Source organism: Schistocerca piceifrons, chromosome X (genome assembly GCF_021461385.2).
Source record: "Schistocerca piceifrons isolate TAMUIC-IGC-003096 chromosome X, iqSchPice1.1, whole genome shotgun sequence".
Taxonomy (NCBI): domain Eukaryota; kingdom Metazoa; phylum Arthropoda; class Insecta; order Orthoptera; family Acrididae; genus Schistocerca; species Schistocerca piceifrons.
The window spans coordinates 367,313,880-367,331,719 of record NC_060149.1 but is presented as its reverse complement, the minus strand read 5'-3'; the positions used below and the strand labels follow the sequence as shown (position 1 = coordinate 367,331,719).

General features: G+C 42.9%; 1 protein-coding gene across 1 annotated transcript in view; it reads left to right on the top strand.

Annotated features, from left to right (window-relative positions):
* LOC124723077 (relaxin receptor 1) overlaps window positions 1-17,840 on the top strand; it is a 414,738-nt gene that overhangs the window by 35,360 nt on the left and 361,538 nt on the right. The window contains exon 5 of the mRNA XM_047248253.1: window positions 7,843-7,986. Within this exon, the coding sequence (XP_047104209.1) occupies window positions 7,843-7,986 (144 nt within the window). The remainder of the gene's footprint in view (window positions 1-7,842; window positions 7,987-17,840) is intronic.

Here is a 17,840-nt window from a genome sequence, read left to right as displayed (position 1 = left end):
TGACCTCTTTCCGTAGATGCTCACGACAATAGCACGTGAACATTCGACCGTTTTCGAGATACTCGTTCACAGTCTCTACGTTATAATAATATTCCCTTTGTGAAAGTCGCTTATCTCAGTGGATTTCCCCATTTGCAGTCCATATCTTCGTTAGGGTGACCCTCCATCTGTGTCTGTTCTGCTTATATCTTTCGTTACCACGTCACGCGCCCGCAACGTCACCAGGCGCCATCGAACGTCGCGATGGGCAGTGGTCATACTGTTTTGACTTATCATTGTATTTATCCGTTCCAGTACGACTGGAATCTGTTTTGAATTCCGCCGGTTTTCCTACACTGTACTTTGCATGGTAATGTGTTGTGTTTTTCGTGTTTCAATATTTTTGTCGAACCCTGTATTTTCAAGTCATTTGTGCCATTGTGTTTGTTGTGTACGTGTCCATATTGAATAACTGACACCTGGTATTGGACTGCACTACTACGTAGACTTAATTTTCTAGAAGACCATTCAACTCCTTGATTAGTTCAGTGCTTCTTAAATACACAGTGTGTGCCAGTTCTGTTAGGACTGCTTGTGGGAAATACCAAACTGCAATGCTATTTAGTGTACAATTGTGTTACGATCCTTGAAGTTGCAACGACAGCCGCATAAAAGATGAAAGTGCTAGCATGGCTGCAGCAGGCATCCTTACCGCGAATGTAACAGTACTTGTCTAACCCTAGTCGGAAAATGGCGGTGGAGTAGTTAGGCAACATCAAGTTTTGTGTTAAGTTTCGTGTTTGTGGGCGAGAATTCGTCAAATCTGACCCTAGTACCAAGAGGCAGGTACCTCGTTACTCCTCCACAATAGACCACAACAGTCCACAACAGCTCACAGCAGCCCACAAAGCAAAGATCATGTGTGAGTTTTTGGCCAGCAAATGGTTCACAGGCCTGGATAACCCTCTGTATTCGCTGGATTTGGCCCCAGCCGACTTTTGGTTGTTCACCAAATTGAAGTTTGCAGTGAAAGGGCACCGTTACGATGCAGTTAAGGACAACCAAGAAAATTGTACTGCAGCAATAAATGCAGTTCCAAAAAAGGACTACAATGACTACTTCAAAACACTTTTAAAGCGATTTTAGCTGTGTATTAATTCTGGTGGATACTATTGTGATTAAATACAGTGAATTCGTGGCATAATCGATGATTTTTATTTTTCATACGCACAGTCCTAAAGGAACTGGGACACACTGTGACATAGTATGGTAAAGTAGCAGCAGCTTCATCATAACGGTTCACTTGTCACACCACTGCAGTTTTCCTACGAAACTTACATTTTACCGTCACATTTTTGCACTAGAGGCATTTTGATACACCCATTCTGTGAAAATCGAATGGCTCTGTATCCTGAAAATTTAATGAATAATCGCAAACATTTCTTTCTTTAAATCATCCAACTACAATTGTCCCTTAAAACATGCCATGAATGTCACCTATTGGGAAAAGGGTCCTGATTGTACATCGCCTGTACGGAAAGTTTCGAGACTGATTTTATTGCTTGCCTATAAGCGACGTCAGACCATTAACTACGTTGGCTGCATGAACAACAGATAAGCATTCGACCAGCCAGTTGTCAGCAAGCAGTGTTACGTAGTGGACAAGTGACCGTATCGTGACTACATTGTTGTGTCACCAACAGCAATGGAGCAGTATGTCTAAGTCAAGTGTTCAAGACATTCTCCAGAAAGTTTTGAAGAAGATACAGGGTGTTTAAAATATGACCGGTATATTTGAAACGGCAATAAAAACCAAACGAGCAGCGATAGAAATACACCGTTTGTTGCAATTTGCTTGGGACAACAGTACATTTTCAGGCGGACAAACTTTCGAAATTACAGTAGTTACAATTTTCAACAACAGATGGCGCTGCAAGTGATGTGAAAGATATAGAAGACAATGCAGTCTGTGGGTGCGCCATTCTGTACGTCGTCTTTCTGCGTGTGCTGTTCACAACGTGCAAGTGTGCTGTAGACAACATGGTTTATTCCTTAGAACAGAGGATTTTTCTGGTGTTGGAATTCCACCGCCTAGAACACAGTGTTGTTGCAACAAGACGAAGTTTTCAACGGAGGTTTAATGTAACCAAAGGACCGAAAAGCGATACAATAAAGGATCTGTTTGAAAAATTTCAACGGACTGGGAACGTGACGGATGAACGTGCTGGAAAGGTAGGGCGACCGTGTACGGCAACCACAGAGGGCAACACGCAGCTAGTGCAGCAGGTGATCCAACAGCGGCCTCGGGTTTCCGTTCACCGTGTTGCAGCTGCGGTCCAAATGACACCAACGTCCACGTATCGTCTCATGCGCCAGAGTTTACACCTCTATCCATACAAAATTCAAACGCGGCAACCCCTCAGCGCCGCTACCATTGCTGCACGAGAGACATTCGCTAACGATATAGTGCACAGGATTGATGACGGCGATATGCATGTGGGCAGCATTTGGTTTACTGACGAAGCTTATTTTTACCTGGACGGCTTCGTCAATAAACAGAACTGGCGCATATGGGGAAGCGAAAAGCCCCATGTTGCAGTCCCATCGTCCCTGCATCCTCAAAAGGTACTGGTCTGGGCCGCCATTTCTTCCAAAGGAATCATTGGCCCATTTTTCAGATCCGAAACGATTACTGCATCACGCTATCTGGACATTCTTCGTGAATTTGTGGCGGTACAAACTGCCTTAGACGACACTGCGAACACCTCGTGGTTTATGCAAGATGGTGCCCGGCCACATCGCACGGCCGACGTCTTTAATTTCCTGAATGAATATTTCGATGATCGTGTGATTGCTTTGGGCTATCCGAAACATACAGGAGGCGGCGTGGATTGGCCTCCCTATTCGCCAGACATGAACCCCTGTGACTTCTTTCTGTGGGGACACTTGAAAGACCAGGTGTACCGCCAGAATCCAGAAACAATTGAACAGCTGAAGCAGTACATCTCATCTGCATGTGAAGTCAATCCGCCAGACACGTTGTCAAAGGTTTCGGGTAATTTCATTCAGAGACTACGCCATATTATTGCTACGCATGGTGGATATGTGGAAAATATCGTACTATAGAGTTTCCCAGACCGCAGCGCCATCTGTTGTTGAAAATTGTAACTACTGTAATTTCGAAAGTTTGTCTGCCTGAAAATGTACTGTTGTCCCAAGCATATTGCAACAAACGGTGTATTTCTATCGCTGCTCGTTTAGTTTTTATTGCCGTTTCAAATATACCGGTCATTTTTGAAACACCCTGTATAAGCGTGTACGAAGTTCCTCCCGGATACCTTGACGCCGAAACGCGTGGAGACCTGCCACGACTTAATTCAAATGCAAAATGTGGACAATACTTTTCTGGGAAAAGTGATCACGGGTGATGATAAAAGAAAAGAAGGGAAGATTGGATTTAACGTCCCTTCTACATCGAGGTCAGTAGAGACGGAGCACAAGCTCAGTTCGTGCCAAGAATGGGAAAAGAAAGCGGCCGTGCCCTTCCAAAGGAGCCTCCCGGCATTTGCCCGGAGCGATTTAGGGAAATTACGGAAAACCTAAATATGGGTGGCCAGAGGTGGGTTTGAACTGTCATCCTCCCGAATGCGAGTCCACTGTGCTAACCACTGCACCGCCTGGCTCATTACGGGTGATGAGACTTACTTATGTCAATACGAACCTACCACAAAACGACAAGGTGCAGAAATTTACATGAATAGTCAACGCTCTGACGACATGACCGACAGTCGAGTCAATGTGATGCGCGCGTTGAACAATATCCCAAAGGAGGACTTTTCTGACAGTTGCACATGGTTGTATGAACGCTTTGTGTGTTTTACTCAAGTATGAGGAAACTACGTAGAACACTTCAATAATTAAAACTCCCATCTTTACTTTTCTCTATTTCCTATTAAGCCAGTTCTTGGAATGGCAGGGTACGTGTTTCACTGATCAATGAAAATATACTGCGTAGCTGTCTCTCCTAGATCCTCCAACTTAGATTAGATTAGATTAGTTTTTCGTTCCATAGATCCGTGCGGAGGAGATCTTCGTGGATGTGGAACATGTCAATTTTTTTAAGCTGAAATAACAATACTAATAGTATTAGTATATACAATACATCATTTGTTTCTATTAAAAAATTTCGTCAATGGAGTAGAAGGAATTGGCCACTAGTAAGTCTTTTAGGCTCCTTTTAAACTGATCTTTATTTGTAACTAAATTTTTTTTTTGTTTGCTGGCAAATTATTGAAGATGAGTGTTCCTGAGTAATGGATCCCTTTTTGAACTAAAGTAAGTGTTTTTAAGTTCTTGTGCAGATCATTTTTGTTCCTGGTATTGTATGTATGAACTGAGCTGTTTGTTGGAAAAAGAGATATATTATTTAGGACAAATTTCATTAAGGAGTAAATATACTGAGAGGCAATAGTTAGTACACCCAGTTCTTTGAGGAGGTTTCTACAGGACGTCCGTGAATTGACTCCACAAATAATACGTATTACACGCTTATGGATTCCGAAAACTTTTGTTTGACTTGAAGAGTTACCCCAAAATATTATACCATATGACATTATGGAATGAAAGTAGGCAAAGTATGCAAGCTTTTTCATTTTTATGTCGTCTATGTCTGCTAACACTCGAATTTCAAATACAGGTGTGTTAAGGCGTTTCTGCAGTTCTACGGTGTGCTCCTCCCAACTGAATTTATTATCAAGTTGTAATCCCAGGAATTTAAGAATGTCAACCTCTTCTATCTGCTCTTCTTCATACTTTATACATATGCTGGTGGAAACCTCTTACAGGTTCTGAATTGCATATAGTGAGTCTTTTCTAAGTTTAATGTCAGTGAGTTGGCCTTAAACCATTTATTAATATCCATGAAAATATCATTAGCAGATCTTTCTAGAACTACACTCGACATACTATTTGTAGCAATACTTGTGTCATCTGCAAACAAAACGAACTCTGCTTCTGGCAGTGTAACTGATGAGAGATCATTAATGTACACAAGAAAAAGTAATGGCTCTAAGATGGATCCTTGTGGGACACCACATGTAATTTCTTCCCATTCTGGTGATGACTGATGACTTAATTCACTAGTCCCTTGCACTGACACCATTTGTTTCCTGTTAGCGAGGTATGACTTGAAACATTTAGCAGCACTGCCCGTGACACCATAGAATTGTAATTTATTTAAGATGATGTTGTGGTTCACACAATCAAATGCTTTTGACAAATCACAGAAAATACCCGCTGCTTGTAATTTGTTATTTAATGAATTAAGTACATTTTCACTGTAGGTGTAAATAGCCTTCTCGATATTAGAACCCTTCAGAAATCCAAACTGTGTTCTTGATAATATGTTATTTGTGGTCAGATGGTTGAGAAGCTGCCTGTACATTACTTTTTCTAAAATTTTTGAGAATGCTGGCAAAACTGAAATCAGTCTGTAGTTTGATGGTATCTCTTTATCCCCCTTGTTGAATAGAGGCTTAACATCTGCATATTTTAGCCAGTCAGGAAATGTCCCAGTTATAATTGACTGGTTACACAAGTAACTTAGAATTGTACTAAACTCACAAGAACATGCCTTAATTAACTTGGTTGATATTTCATCGTAACAACTAGAATGCTTTGTTTTTAAAGATTTGATTATGGAAGTTATTTCTTTTCGTAAAGTGAGTGACATGTTCATGTACCTGAAGCTATTTGTAAAGGCTACATTCAGATATTCAAGGGCATTATTTACTGCTCCTGACAATCCCATTCTATCAGTAACGGATATAAAGTACTTGTTAAATAGATTTCTCACACTATGCTCATCGGTTACTAATGTGTCATCTACTCTTAATGCTATTTGTTCCTGTTCCTTTCTGGTTCTACCTGTTTCCTCTTTCACAATATCCCATATTGTTTTTATTTTGTTCCCTGACATTGCTATCTTCTTCTCGTAGTGCATTTGTTTAGATGTCTGAATTACTTTTTTTTAATATTTTACAGTATTCCTTGTATTTCGCTAAATCATCAGCATTGGAGCTATCCTTGATCGACAGATACATTTTCCTTTTTGTCTTACAGGAAATCTTTATTCCTTGTGTAATCCATGGTTTTATTATAGACTTCTGTTTAATTTGAGAAACTTATAGAGGAAAACAGTTTTCAAACATGGTACTGACATTTTTCATGAATGTGTTATATTTTTCATTCATATCATGAGCACTATAAACATATTTCCAGTTCATATCTTTGAGCAGTTTCCTAAAACACTCAATTTTTGGTTGATTAACTACTCTCCTGTACTCAGATTTAGCAGTCTTCATAATCTGCTTAGAATTTACATCTAAAACGAGGAGCTGCATGTCATGATCTGATAGTCCATTTATTACAGGTTTTATGATATGATTTTGTTCCTTTGATTTGTTTATAAAAATGTTATCAATGGCTGTCGTTGAGGATTTAGTGATCCTAGTTAGAAAGTTTATAGTGTGAGTTACATTGAAAGACAACATTACTAACTGCAGTAAATGTTTACTGGAAGATTGCATTAGAAAATCTGTATTAAAGTCACCAGCAATCACAATTTCTTTGTTTCTTCCTGTCAAATAACCCAAAAGAGTTTCTAAGTGATTTATGAGTAGATTATAATTTCCTGCAGGTGCTCGGTAAATAGTTACTATTATATAGGATCTGTTATGGAACTCTACTTCTGTTGTACATGCTTCTAGATGCTACTCTAAACAGAATTTATTAATGTCAATGTTCTTGAATTTATGGCAGTTTTTAATAAATGTGGCAACTCCTCCTCCATTCATATATACTCTGCAGGAGTAGGAAGCTAGCTCAAATGTTGAAATGTCTAACATATCTATACCAGTGGTCACTTGATGTTCAGAGAGGCAGATTATGTCAATTTGGTTAGATGAATTCATTTCATCAATACAAATGAGTAGTTCATCAACTTTATTTCTGAGTTCCGGAATGTTCTGGTGTAATAAAGGTAACTGATACTGCATGCTAATGGGATTATAACTGCTTTGGCGAAGATGAACTGGCAGCTTCTGATTACTTTCTGTTAAACACTATTTAAATGGAGGCTGTACGCTAAAATCTGACTTCTGTTCATCTGTTTTCTCAAACTGAGTGTGTCTGCAAAATGGTTCAAATGGCTTTGAGCACTATGGGACTTAACTGTTTTGGTCATCAGTCCCCTAGAACTTAGAACTACTTAAACCTAACTAACTAAGCATCCCTCTGACATCTGTGACCACCGGTATTTTACCACTTGTGACAGTGTCCCCCCTTAAGTTTTCTGCAATCAACACAAACAGTTTTCCCTTCCCTTTCCTATTGAGGTGAAGGCCATGCCTAGTGTAGTCCCACCTATCGATAGCATCTACTGGAATCAAACCAATATGGGACCCTATATCCGTCCTAAGCAGCCATTCCAACTCCAAGTTCAGCCTCCCGACGAAAGAGTTCAAATGAGGCCGATCATGGCGTCTCAACACAGACACAAATCCCACACTCGTATGCTTCGTTGCTGATGCTACATTCACCAGGTCACTCTCTATGGAATATTCAGAGTCTCTGTCAATGCAATTTCCCGGACCACCCACTATAACCACGGCATCCTCCTTTGTGGAATCCTTGTATAAAGAACCTACATCCTCTGTTACCTGACCCAGATCTGCACTAGGCTTGAAAAAGTTTGTGACCTGGTACTCTGAACCTAGATTTTCCTGCAGTAGTTGGCCACATCTTACTTCTTTAACTTGTTCCATTTGTCGCGAGCTGAATGAGAGGGAAGACGTGTTTGTTGAGGTACCTGTCGGACAACGCGCTGCGGGGCGACAGCGTGCCGCAGCTGTCGCGGCTGTCCTCGCTGCTGTGGCTCTTCCTGGACGGCAACCGCCTGCACCACGTTCGCCTGCAATACTTGGCCGGCCTGCGCAGCCTCGTCTGGTTGTAAGTAATCCATCTACAGCTAATAGTCTAAGCTAGTAAGAGATAAAGGGATGCACGTTCAGATCTATAGAACGTTTATGTGGCAAGTGCTCAACCCTCCATGAAGGTACGAAGTAATACCTCCGAATTTTTTATATGAAAACTCTTAAGGGTTTTTAAATGAAACAAACTTTATTAACATTCTACGTCTTTATTCATCTTGCCTACATATTTAAAATGAGGTTACAAAAATCATGAGATGGCTTCTAATATCCGGAAATTAAGGTCCGGTCTGGCGTGAAATGGAGACCACAGTGAAAAATCCGATGAGGCTTTGCACAAATGCGTTGGGAAGTGTGTTATATATTAGAAGTAGACCTCCTTTAACCCGTCCTAGTGCAGCAACTCGACGTGGCATGCAGACCAATCGTTGAAAGCCCCCTGTTATCTTGAGCCATACTGTAGTAATCCATAATAGAGAAAGTGTTGCCGGTGCAGGATTTTGTGCACGAACTGACCTTTCGATTATGTCCCATAAATAATCGATTGGATTCATGTTGGGTGATCCGAGTGGCCAAATCATTCGCTCTAACTGTCCATAATGTTCTTCAAACCAATAGCGAACATTTGTGGCCTGGTGTATTGTCATCCATAAAGCTCCCATCGTTGTTTGGGAACATGAAGTCCATGAATGGCTGCAACTTGACTCCAAGTAGCCGAACATAACCATTTCCAGTCAATGATCTATGCAAACACAGCCCACACCACCATGAAGCTACCAATAGCTTACACAGTGCCTTGATAACGTCTTGTGTCCATGGCTTCGTGGGGTCTGGGGTCTGCGCCCCACTCGAACCCCTACCATCAGCTCTTACGAACTGACGTCGGACTCATCTGACCGGGCCACGGTTTTCCAGTCGCCACACTGTCCTAACGAATACGTTCGTGGTACGTCCCACATTGATTTCTGCGGTTATTCGACGATGTGTTGCTTGTCTGTTCGCACTGAAAACTCTACGCAAACGCCACTGCTTTCGGTCGTTAAGTGGAGACTATCGGCCACTGCGGTGTCCGTGGTGAGAGGTGATGCCTTAAATCTAGTATTCTGGGCACTCTCTTGTCACCATGAATCTCGGAATACTGAATTCCCCAACGAATTACGAAATGGATAGCCCATGCGTCTAGCACCAACTACCATTCCACGTTCTAAGTCTGTTAATTCCCTTCGGAAACCTTTTCACGTAAATTACTGGAGAACTAATGACAGCTCCGACAGTACGCTCTCCTTTTATACCTTGTGTAAGCGATACTATCGCATTCTGTGTATGTGAATATCGGTATCCCATGACTTTTGTCACCTCAGTGTATTTATCAACATAGTGACCCTGAAGACGGACACATTTCTCCCAACGAGAGGCTAGTTCGTTGATACCATCGCTGTATAATGTTTTACATTAGTGACGAGGGCACAACCTCACCTCTGCTTACTCCGCTCATTCACTATGAAAGTGAAGTCCTCGAAGGTGTTCTTCAGGGTTTGGAAACAGATGAAAATCGAATTGAACCAAGTCGGGACTGCATGCAGCATGATCGATGACAGTGAACGCATTGTTGCAGATGTCGCAGCGCTCAGGAGAGCGGTGTGGTGACCACATGGCCCTCCACATCAATATCCTGTGATGTCTCTGGGCTGAGGCTATCACGGCAGTCGGTCGGTACCGTTAGGCCTTCAGTCCCTGTTCGGACGGAGAGTTCCTTAAGCCGAGCTGACATAAGGATAGGAATGTTTAAAACATTAAAAACAAAATGCTGAAGGAGAGGGTGCTCCATGTGTGGACAAACTCTTCAAATTGTAAACTAGATTACAGCGGCTGTTTCTCACGCACCAACACACGAGGGCTATCCGGAAATTAAGGCGTGAAATGGAGATCACAGTGAAAAATTCGATGAAGCTTTGCACAGATGCGTTGGGTAGTGTCTTTAGTATGCCAATCGATCGCTTCAGGTCACTGTTTTCAGTTCTGAGCGCACAGTGAGCAGTTTCATCTCTGCTCACATGAGCTACTGGCTATCAAGACAACATTCTGACACAGACAACGAGCTGCAGACCAACGTAGAGAATTGGCGAAAAGCACAGGCGGCTGCCTTCTATGACGAGGGTATTGGAAATTTGGTACAACGCTACGGCAAGTGTCTACGTCGGAGCATGAGAAGTAGCTGGAAGGTATAACTGTGGCAAATAAAAAATTTTTGATTCTCACAGTGATTTCCGCTCCGCGACCGATCGGACCTCGCTTCCCGAATAGCCCTCGTAGACACGTTACACAACCTCATGTTACACGTTACAGTTCGACCTTTTGCGACAGAGGGCTGCAAATGCATAAATAGGAAGACTAATGAGGTAGAAAGTTAATAACGTTTCTTTTAGTTGAAAAATCTATTAAGAGTTTTCGCAAAAAATTTCGGAGGCATTGCTTTTCAGCACGCTCTCGTAATATGTGGATCAGCAAATCCACAACATTCGTGTCTATAATATTCTCTGTGACCTCTGTTATTTTTGTTTTATCTTAAGATGCAGGTCTATAACTACCCTTGACTTCCTGAGAACATTTCGATATCATACTGCCAATTAATAATTTGAAAAAAAAACTTTGTTTAATATGTGTCTGTTTTCCGCTTGCGGGATAAACACCATAACACAGTTGTCGAAAATTTAACATGGTTTAAATTATTAATTACGCTATAAAATATTCTCGAAAGGATATACTTACCTAACAATGTGGTATACGTCAATACCAACTCGACGCCCACTGCTGCACATGCCCCGACGTTCAGATCAACCAGCTGGTCATGGCATATGGCTCTTGGCGTTACTGTCACAGCATCAGCTGAGACGTGATTCGTGACGATATGCATCTTTATTTAATTTATATTCTCCAGAACGTTCGCATCTCTGTCCGGTACACAGTTTGGATCAGCCAGGATGTTTTATATCTTCTTAATTTAAGCTGAAGGCCAAGTTTCTACGTGGATCATCGTAATAGAGACTCGAGTCCCTAACAGCGTGGTAGTTCTGTACGAAAGAAAATTACATTTATAACATGCTTATTAAATCAGGTAATGGCCTTGCCACAGTAGTAACACCGGTTCTCGCCAGATCACCGAAATTAAGGGCTGTCGGGCGTGGTTAGCACTTGCATAGGTGTCCGTCATGATCTGCCAAGATCTGCCAGCAAGCGCGGTGCGCTCAGCTCATGTGAGGCCAAGTAAGGAGGTACTTGATTGAGAAGTAGCGGCTCCGCTCACAAAAACTGATAATTGCCAGGAGAACGGCGTGCCGACCACATGCACCGCCATATCCGCAACTTGTGACGTCCCTGGGCTAACTATGACACGCCAGTTGGTCGGCATTATTGGATCTTCAAGACTTGTTCGGAAGGAGAGTTTATTCAACAAAGTTGACATAACGACAGGAGTGTTAAAGACATTAAAAATTACCATAAAATTGTAAGTACAAAAATAGTATGAAATGTTATTTTTATGTATACTTAACGATACCGTTTGATTTGTGGAGTACTAAAACTGAATAAATTTTTTTCAGTTAATCGATATATTCCTCCTTATATTTTAATTGTGTTCAAATGCTTGTGAAATCTTATGGGACTTAACTGCTAAGGTCATCAGTCCCTAAGCTTACACACTACTTAACTTAAATTATCCTAAGGACAAACACACACACACACACACACACACACACACACACCCATGCCCGAGGGAGGACTCGAACCTCCGCCGGGATCAGCCGCATAGTCCATGACTGCAGCGCCTTAGACCACTTGGCTAATACAGCGCGGCATATTTTAATTAATTCCCATTAATTGAAATATAGCTACACATGAGAAAGCTGCTGTCTCATTGGAGATATTTCGACCTCTTACTTGAATGAGATAGCTCAGTTGTTTAAAAACTCTGGTTTTAAACAGCGGAAAAAAAATCAGGCAGTGCTTTCCTGCCAAGCTTCATGGGGTTAGCTCATGGAAGATACACATAGAAGAAGCATCTCATACCGGATAAAAGATGGATCTGATTTTCAATAAATATTAGCGTCATTAGGCCTAATGCATAAAAAGGAGCCGGTCTGGGTGGCCGAGCGGTTCTAGGCGCTACAGTCTGGAACCGCGCGACCGCTACGGTCGCAGGTTCGAATCCTGCCTCGGGCATGGATGTGTGTGATGCCCTTAGGTTAGTTAGGTTTAAGTAGTTCTAAGTTCTAGGGGACTGATGGCCTCAGAAGTTAAGTCCCATAGTGCTCAGAGCCATTTGACTCATAAAAAAGAAACCAAAGGAAAATACAAGGGTCATTCCATAAGTCATGGCAACTATGGTATGTCTTGCGATAATGCGACATCATGGAAATGCCACATGTGCATTGAACCGGTAAGGCAGCGTGTAAATGAATGCATGTGAGTGCAAACACAAAATAGGTTTCGATTACGGGAGGTCATGCAAAGGTTGAAGTGGAACACACGCATTGGAACTCTGTGTAAATTTATTGTGCACGAATAGAAAACGAACAAAATGAATCAAAATCAACTACTGTCCTTCAGACTACCCGTAGTGCACCCACACAGCGTCGTCATAGATGGGGAAGGCACTGAATGCCATAGGCATTGCCATTAATGTGTGCCACCAATCACTGAAATGCCGTGAGGATATCCGTCCTGTCTGCAAAGCGCCTCCCATGCAGTGGTTTCTTCAGCTGTGGAATGAGTTCGAAGTCGCACGGAATGAGGTCTGGTGAGTAGCATGGGTGCGGAAGGATCCATCTGGTAACACAGCCAAGCTAACATTTAATGTTTCAGGTGCTCGTACCGAGCCATCCTCGCATTCGGTCGCAGTCTGTCGTTTGATTTCGGCGATGTTGACCGCGGGCTTTAAAATGTGGTTCAGATGGTTCAAATGGCTCTGAGCACTACGGGACTTAAATTCTGAGGTCATCAGTCCCCTAGAACTTAGAACTACTTAAACCTAACTAACCTAAGCACGTCACACACACCCATACCCGAGGCAGGATTCGAACCTGCGACCGTAGCGGTCGCGAGGTTCCAGACTGTAGCGCCTAGAACCGCTCGGCCACAACGGCCGGCCTTTCGAATGTGCATTGACAGAAAAAAATCGCAACACCTAGAAGGAATTGGAAGTTGGTAGGCGTGTTTCTACATCTGAAAGTTGATGTCTATCCAAATTTTTCGCCAGCAACGTAAATGTGGCGTTATTAACGTCACTATGAGGATGTAAATCAGATTTACTTTAAATAAACGCTGTAACAGTCGTGTGCGTTAATTATCTTTGAGATTTAACGTGATGAGTTAATATTAGTGAAGAATGCCTTTAAGGGAACAAAAACGCCCTTATCAACACCTCACTAAGTTTGGACGAGGTCGTTTAATAGGGCTACAAGAAGCTGAATGTTTCTTCTGCGATATTGTAGAAAGACTTGGCAGGAATGTAGCCACATGATTGCTAGCAGAGTGGCCACGAGAATGTGCGGTCGCAAGAAGACCGTGTCCGGACGGCCACGTGGCACTACCGAGAGGGAAGACCACTGTGTTCGGCTTATGGCTCTGGCGCATCGTACTGCAGCTACAGCAGCAATTTTAGGAGCAGTTGGCACCAAAGTGGCACAAAGGAAAGTTAAAAATCTGTTACTTCAAGTTCAGCTCTGAGACAGACGCCCTGCAGCGTGGGTTCCACTGACCTCTAACAACTGTCATTTGCGATTTCAGTGGTGTCATGCGAGAGCTCACTGGAGGGCAGGATTGAAGTCTGTTGAGTTTTCTGATGAAAACTGGTTCTGCATTGGTTCCAATAACACCTGTGAGTTGGTTAGAACGAGGCCAGTTTAGGGCCTGCAACCAACCTGTCTGCATTCTGGATCTACACATAGAACTATGGTCTGGGGTGCGATTTAGTATGGAAGCAAGAGCACTCTCGTGGTTATCCTACGCGCTCTAACTGCAAATTTGTACTTCAATCTGGTGATTCGACTTGTTATGCTTCCATTCATGAACAGCGTTCCAGTGGGTGTTTTCCAACAAGATAACGCTCGCCCACATGCCACTCACTATTGTTACACAACATCATCCACAGAATGTTGACATGTTGCCTTGGCCTGCTCGATTACCAGTTCTCTCTCCCATCAAGCACATATGAGATATCATCGGATGACAATTCGAGCGTCACCCACAAACAACATTAACCATCCATATACTGGCCAACCAAGTGCAAAAGGCATGGAATACAATACCACAAGCTGACGTCTGGCACCTGTACAACACAATGCATGCTCGTTTGCGTGCTTGCATTCAACATTCTGGTGGTTACGCCGGTTATTAATGTGCCAGAATTTCGTACTTGGAACGGCTTATCTTGCAATGTTGCAATGTTATTCACTTAAATATGTTACCTAGGCAAATGTATTCCCGAAATTTCGTTACTCTAGATCAGTCACTTTGTGCTGTTGCGATGTTTTTCCGTCAGTGTATTTACTGCGATTACGGTGATGCCACATGTTCGCGCGATAAACCATAGTTTCTATGAGTTACGGAATGACCCTCGTATGAATCACACGACGGTAACTAATAAGGCAAATATATGTGAAATTATTGGTTTGAAAAGAGACATGCAATTTCAAGCCATTTTACATTGTAGCTGAAAGTGTATGATTTGCTACAATAGAATCAGCCTGCCAGGTTGGCCGAGGTCCAATGTGCCGGCCAGTCTGTGGATGGTTTTTAAGGAGGTTTTCCATCTGCCTCGGCGAATGCGGGCTGGTTCCCCTTATTCAGCCTCAGTTACACTGTGTCAGCGATTGCTGCGCAAACACTTTCTCCACGTACGCGTACACCATAATTACTCTACCACGCGAACGTTGGGGTTACACTCGTCTGGTGTGAGACGTTCCTGGGGGGCTCCACTGGGGGGTCGAACCGCACAATAATCCTGGGTTCGGTGTGTGGCGGCGGTGGGGTGAGTGGACTGCTGTAACCTGTTGTGGGGTTGTGTACCACAGAGGGCTACGGTGTGGACAAAGCCTCTTCGTCCTTTCTAGGTCCCCAGTTCCATATACTACAATACAACAAAATCAGATTTCCATATGTGAAAGTTAACCAAAGAAAGGGTTTTCAGTTGGGTATGGTCGTTCGTATATTGATCACATGTTTTTATATCGACCTTTGGCTGCTGAAGAGAGTTATACCAAAATCATAGAGTTTTCGCAGATTACACTTCAGCTGCATTGGGGAGTGGAAAGTTCTAGGACTCTCCTTGGTAGGTCAGGGATTCGCTACGCAAAGAAAGTAGCCACTCAGGTAGCAGAGTACTTAGGGAGTGCACATACGGGTATTTTTGGGCTAGGTGGTGGTTAAAGGTTGTCTGATGAATGCTCACCAGTTGCCTGGTTGGCAGCACTGGTGCCCGACTGAAGCCACACTTGTGTTACTGGTTAAAATAATTAGTTTTAGTAGGCTAAAGTAATTGTGTGAAGAATACTCTACAAGTAAATTCGTTCTTTCTTATCTCCGGACAATTGAAGATTTCGTGATATAAGGTTTTCTTTTTCCTTAAATTATCAAGTAAAATCGCATCACAGGCAGTAGGCAGTATCCTGCCGATAGTATGTGTAAAATCAAATAATACTCGTATAAGTAGTGATTAAAAGCTACATTTTATTGCTAATATGTTAATTAACAGTTAAGTGAGTGCTAAGTTTTAAGCGGAGAAAATTAACTTTCTACTTTATAACATAAACCTGAATCATTAATCCGTAGATCAAAGTTTGCTGCTCGTAATTTGCCAAAATTCGTGTGGTGCAAAGTGTGTTAAGTGATTTAATTCTGTTTTTAATTTTTTAACCAGTGTTGCAACGCATGATAAGTACGGATGTTGCCTTAGGGTAGTCAGTGGTAAGTGTAGATTGTGGACTATAATTCAACTGGGACGATTGCATTTGCAGTGGGGACCTGAACAGGGAATTAAATGAGGCTCTCCCATGGAACGGTAGGCTCTACAAAAAAGAGAAGAGAAACGCTGAATAGGAGAGAAAGATTTGTGCTCTTCAGGCTCAATTAAATTTTTCGAAATTTGAACTAGGTATGCTGAAGGGGTAAAAAGAATGTAGGAATTGGGTGACGATAAAAAGTAATGGGCGAAAGGCGACCAACAGTGAAGCTTCATCTCCGTTTATGCTTACAATTCCTAATATGTTTGACTTGTTACCAGGTGATACAGGGCAAATTAGGAACAGGGTACCATGTCACAAGTAATGTGAAGCCAAGTGCTGGAGTTAGCCGGATAACAAGGGACATAGGGAATTTGTGTGAAGATTTTGACAAAGAGGATCAGGTCACCATCCTAAGTGCAGCAGGGAGCAACATGACTAAAGACAGAAATTACAGCATTAAGGATGGTTGGTTGTTGGTTGTTTTTGGGGAAGGAGACCAGACAGCGAGGTCATCGGTCTCATCGGATTAGGGAAGGACGGGGAAGGGAGTCGGCCGTGCCCTTTGAAAGGAACCATCCCGGCATTTGCCTGGAGCGATTTAGGAAAATCACGGAAAACCTAAATCAGGATGGCCGGACGCGGGATTGAACCGTCGTCCTCCCGAATGCGAGTCCAGTGTCTAACCACTGCGCCACCTCGCTCGGTCATTAAGGATGACCTACACATAATATGAGTAGCAACTACTTGCATAAGTATAAAATTTCTGGAGGTTAACACAGCTGTGGGCCATGTGAACACAGTGTGAAGCAAGCTGCTAGTAAATGAAATGAAATCGCACACGAGCGCAGTGACTGATGCTACAACTGGAAGACGAGGATATACTAGGCACGGCCTATATCTGGATAAGAGAGGAGAAAGAAAGTTTGGCTGAGCTTCTTGCAGAAATTGTATGCGGCGCTACCACCACACAAAGAGAGATCCCTGTGATTTCCGCTGTCAGAGAGATTAGAATCAGGATTCAAGCACTCTGTTATGAAAGAAGCTAAATTAACAGACGAGCCCCACAAAATACACTACTGGCCATTAAAATTGCTACACCACGAAGATGCTACAGACTCGAAATTTAACCGACACGAAGAAGATGCTGTGACATGCAAATGATTAGCTTTTCAGAGCATTCACACAAGGATGGCGCCGGTGGCGACACCTACAACTTGCTGACCTGAGGAAAGTTTCCAACCGATTTCTCATACACAAACAGCAGTTGACCGGCGTTGCCTGGTGAAACGTTGGTGTAATGCCTCGTTTAAGGAGGAGAAACGCGTACCATCACGTTTCCGACTTTGATAAAGATCGGATTGAAGCCTACCGCGATTGCGCTTTATCGTATCGCGACAATACTGCTCGCGATGGTCGAGATCCAGTGACTGTTAGCAGAATATGGAATAGGTGGGCTCAGAAGGGTAATACGGAACGCCGTGCAGGATTCCAACGGCCTCGTATCACTAGCAGTCGAGATGACAGGCATCTTATCCGCACGGCTGTAACGGATCGTGCAGCCACATATCGATCCCTGAGTCAACAGTTGGGAACTTTTGCATGACAACAACCATCTGCACGAACAGTTCGATGACGTTTGCAGCAGCATGGACTATCAGCAAGGAGACCGTCGCTGCGGTTACCCTTGACGCTACATCACAGACAGGAGCGCCTGCGATGGTGTACTCAACGACGAACCTGCGTGCACGAATGGCAAAACGTTATTTTTTCGGATGAATCCAGGTTCTGTCTACAGCATAATGATGGTCGCATCCGTGTTTGGCGACATCGCTGTGAACGCACATTGGAAGCGTGTATTCGTCATCGCCATACT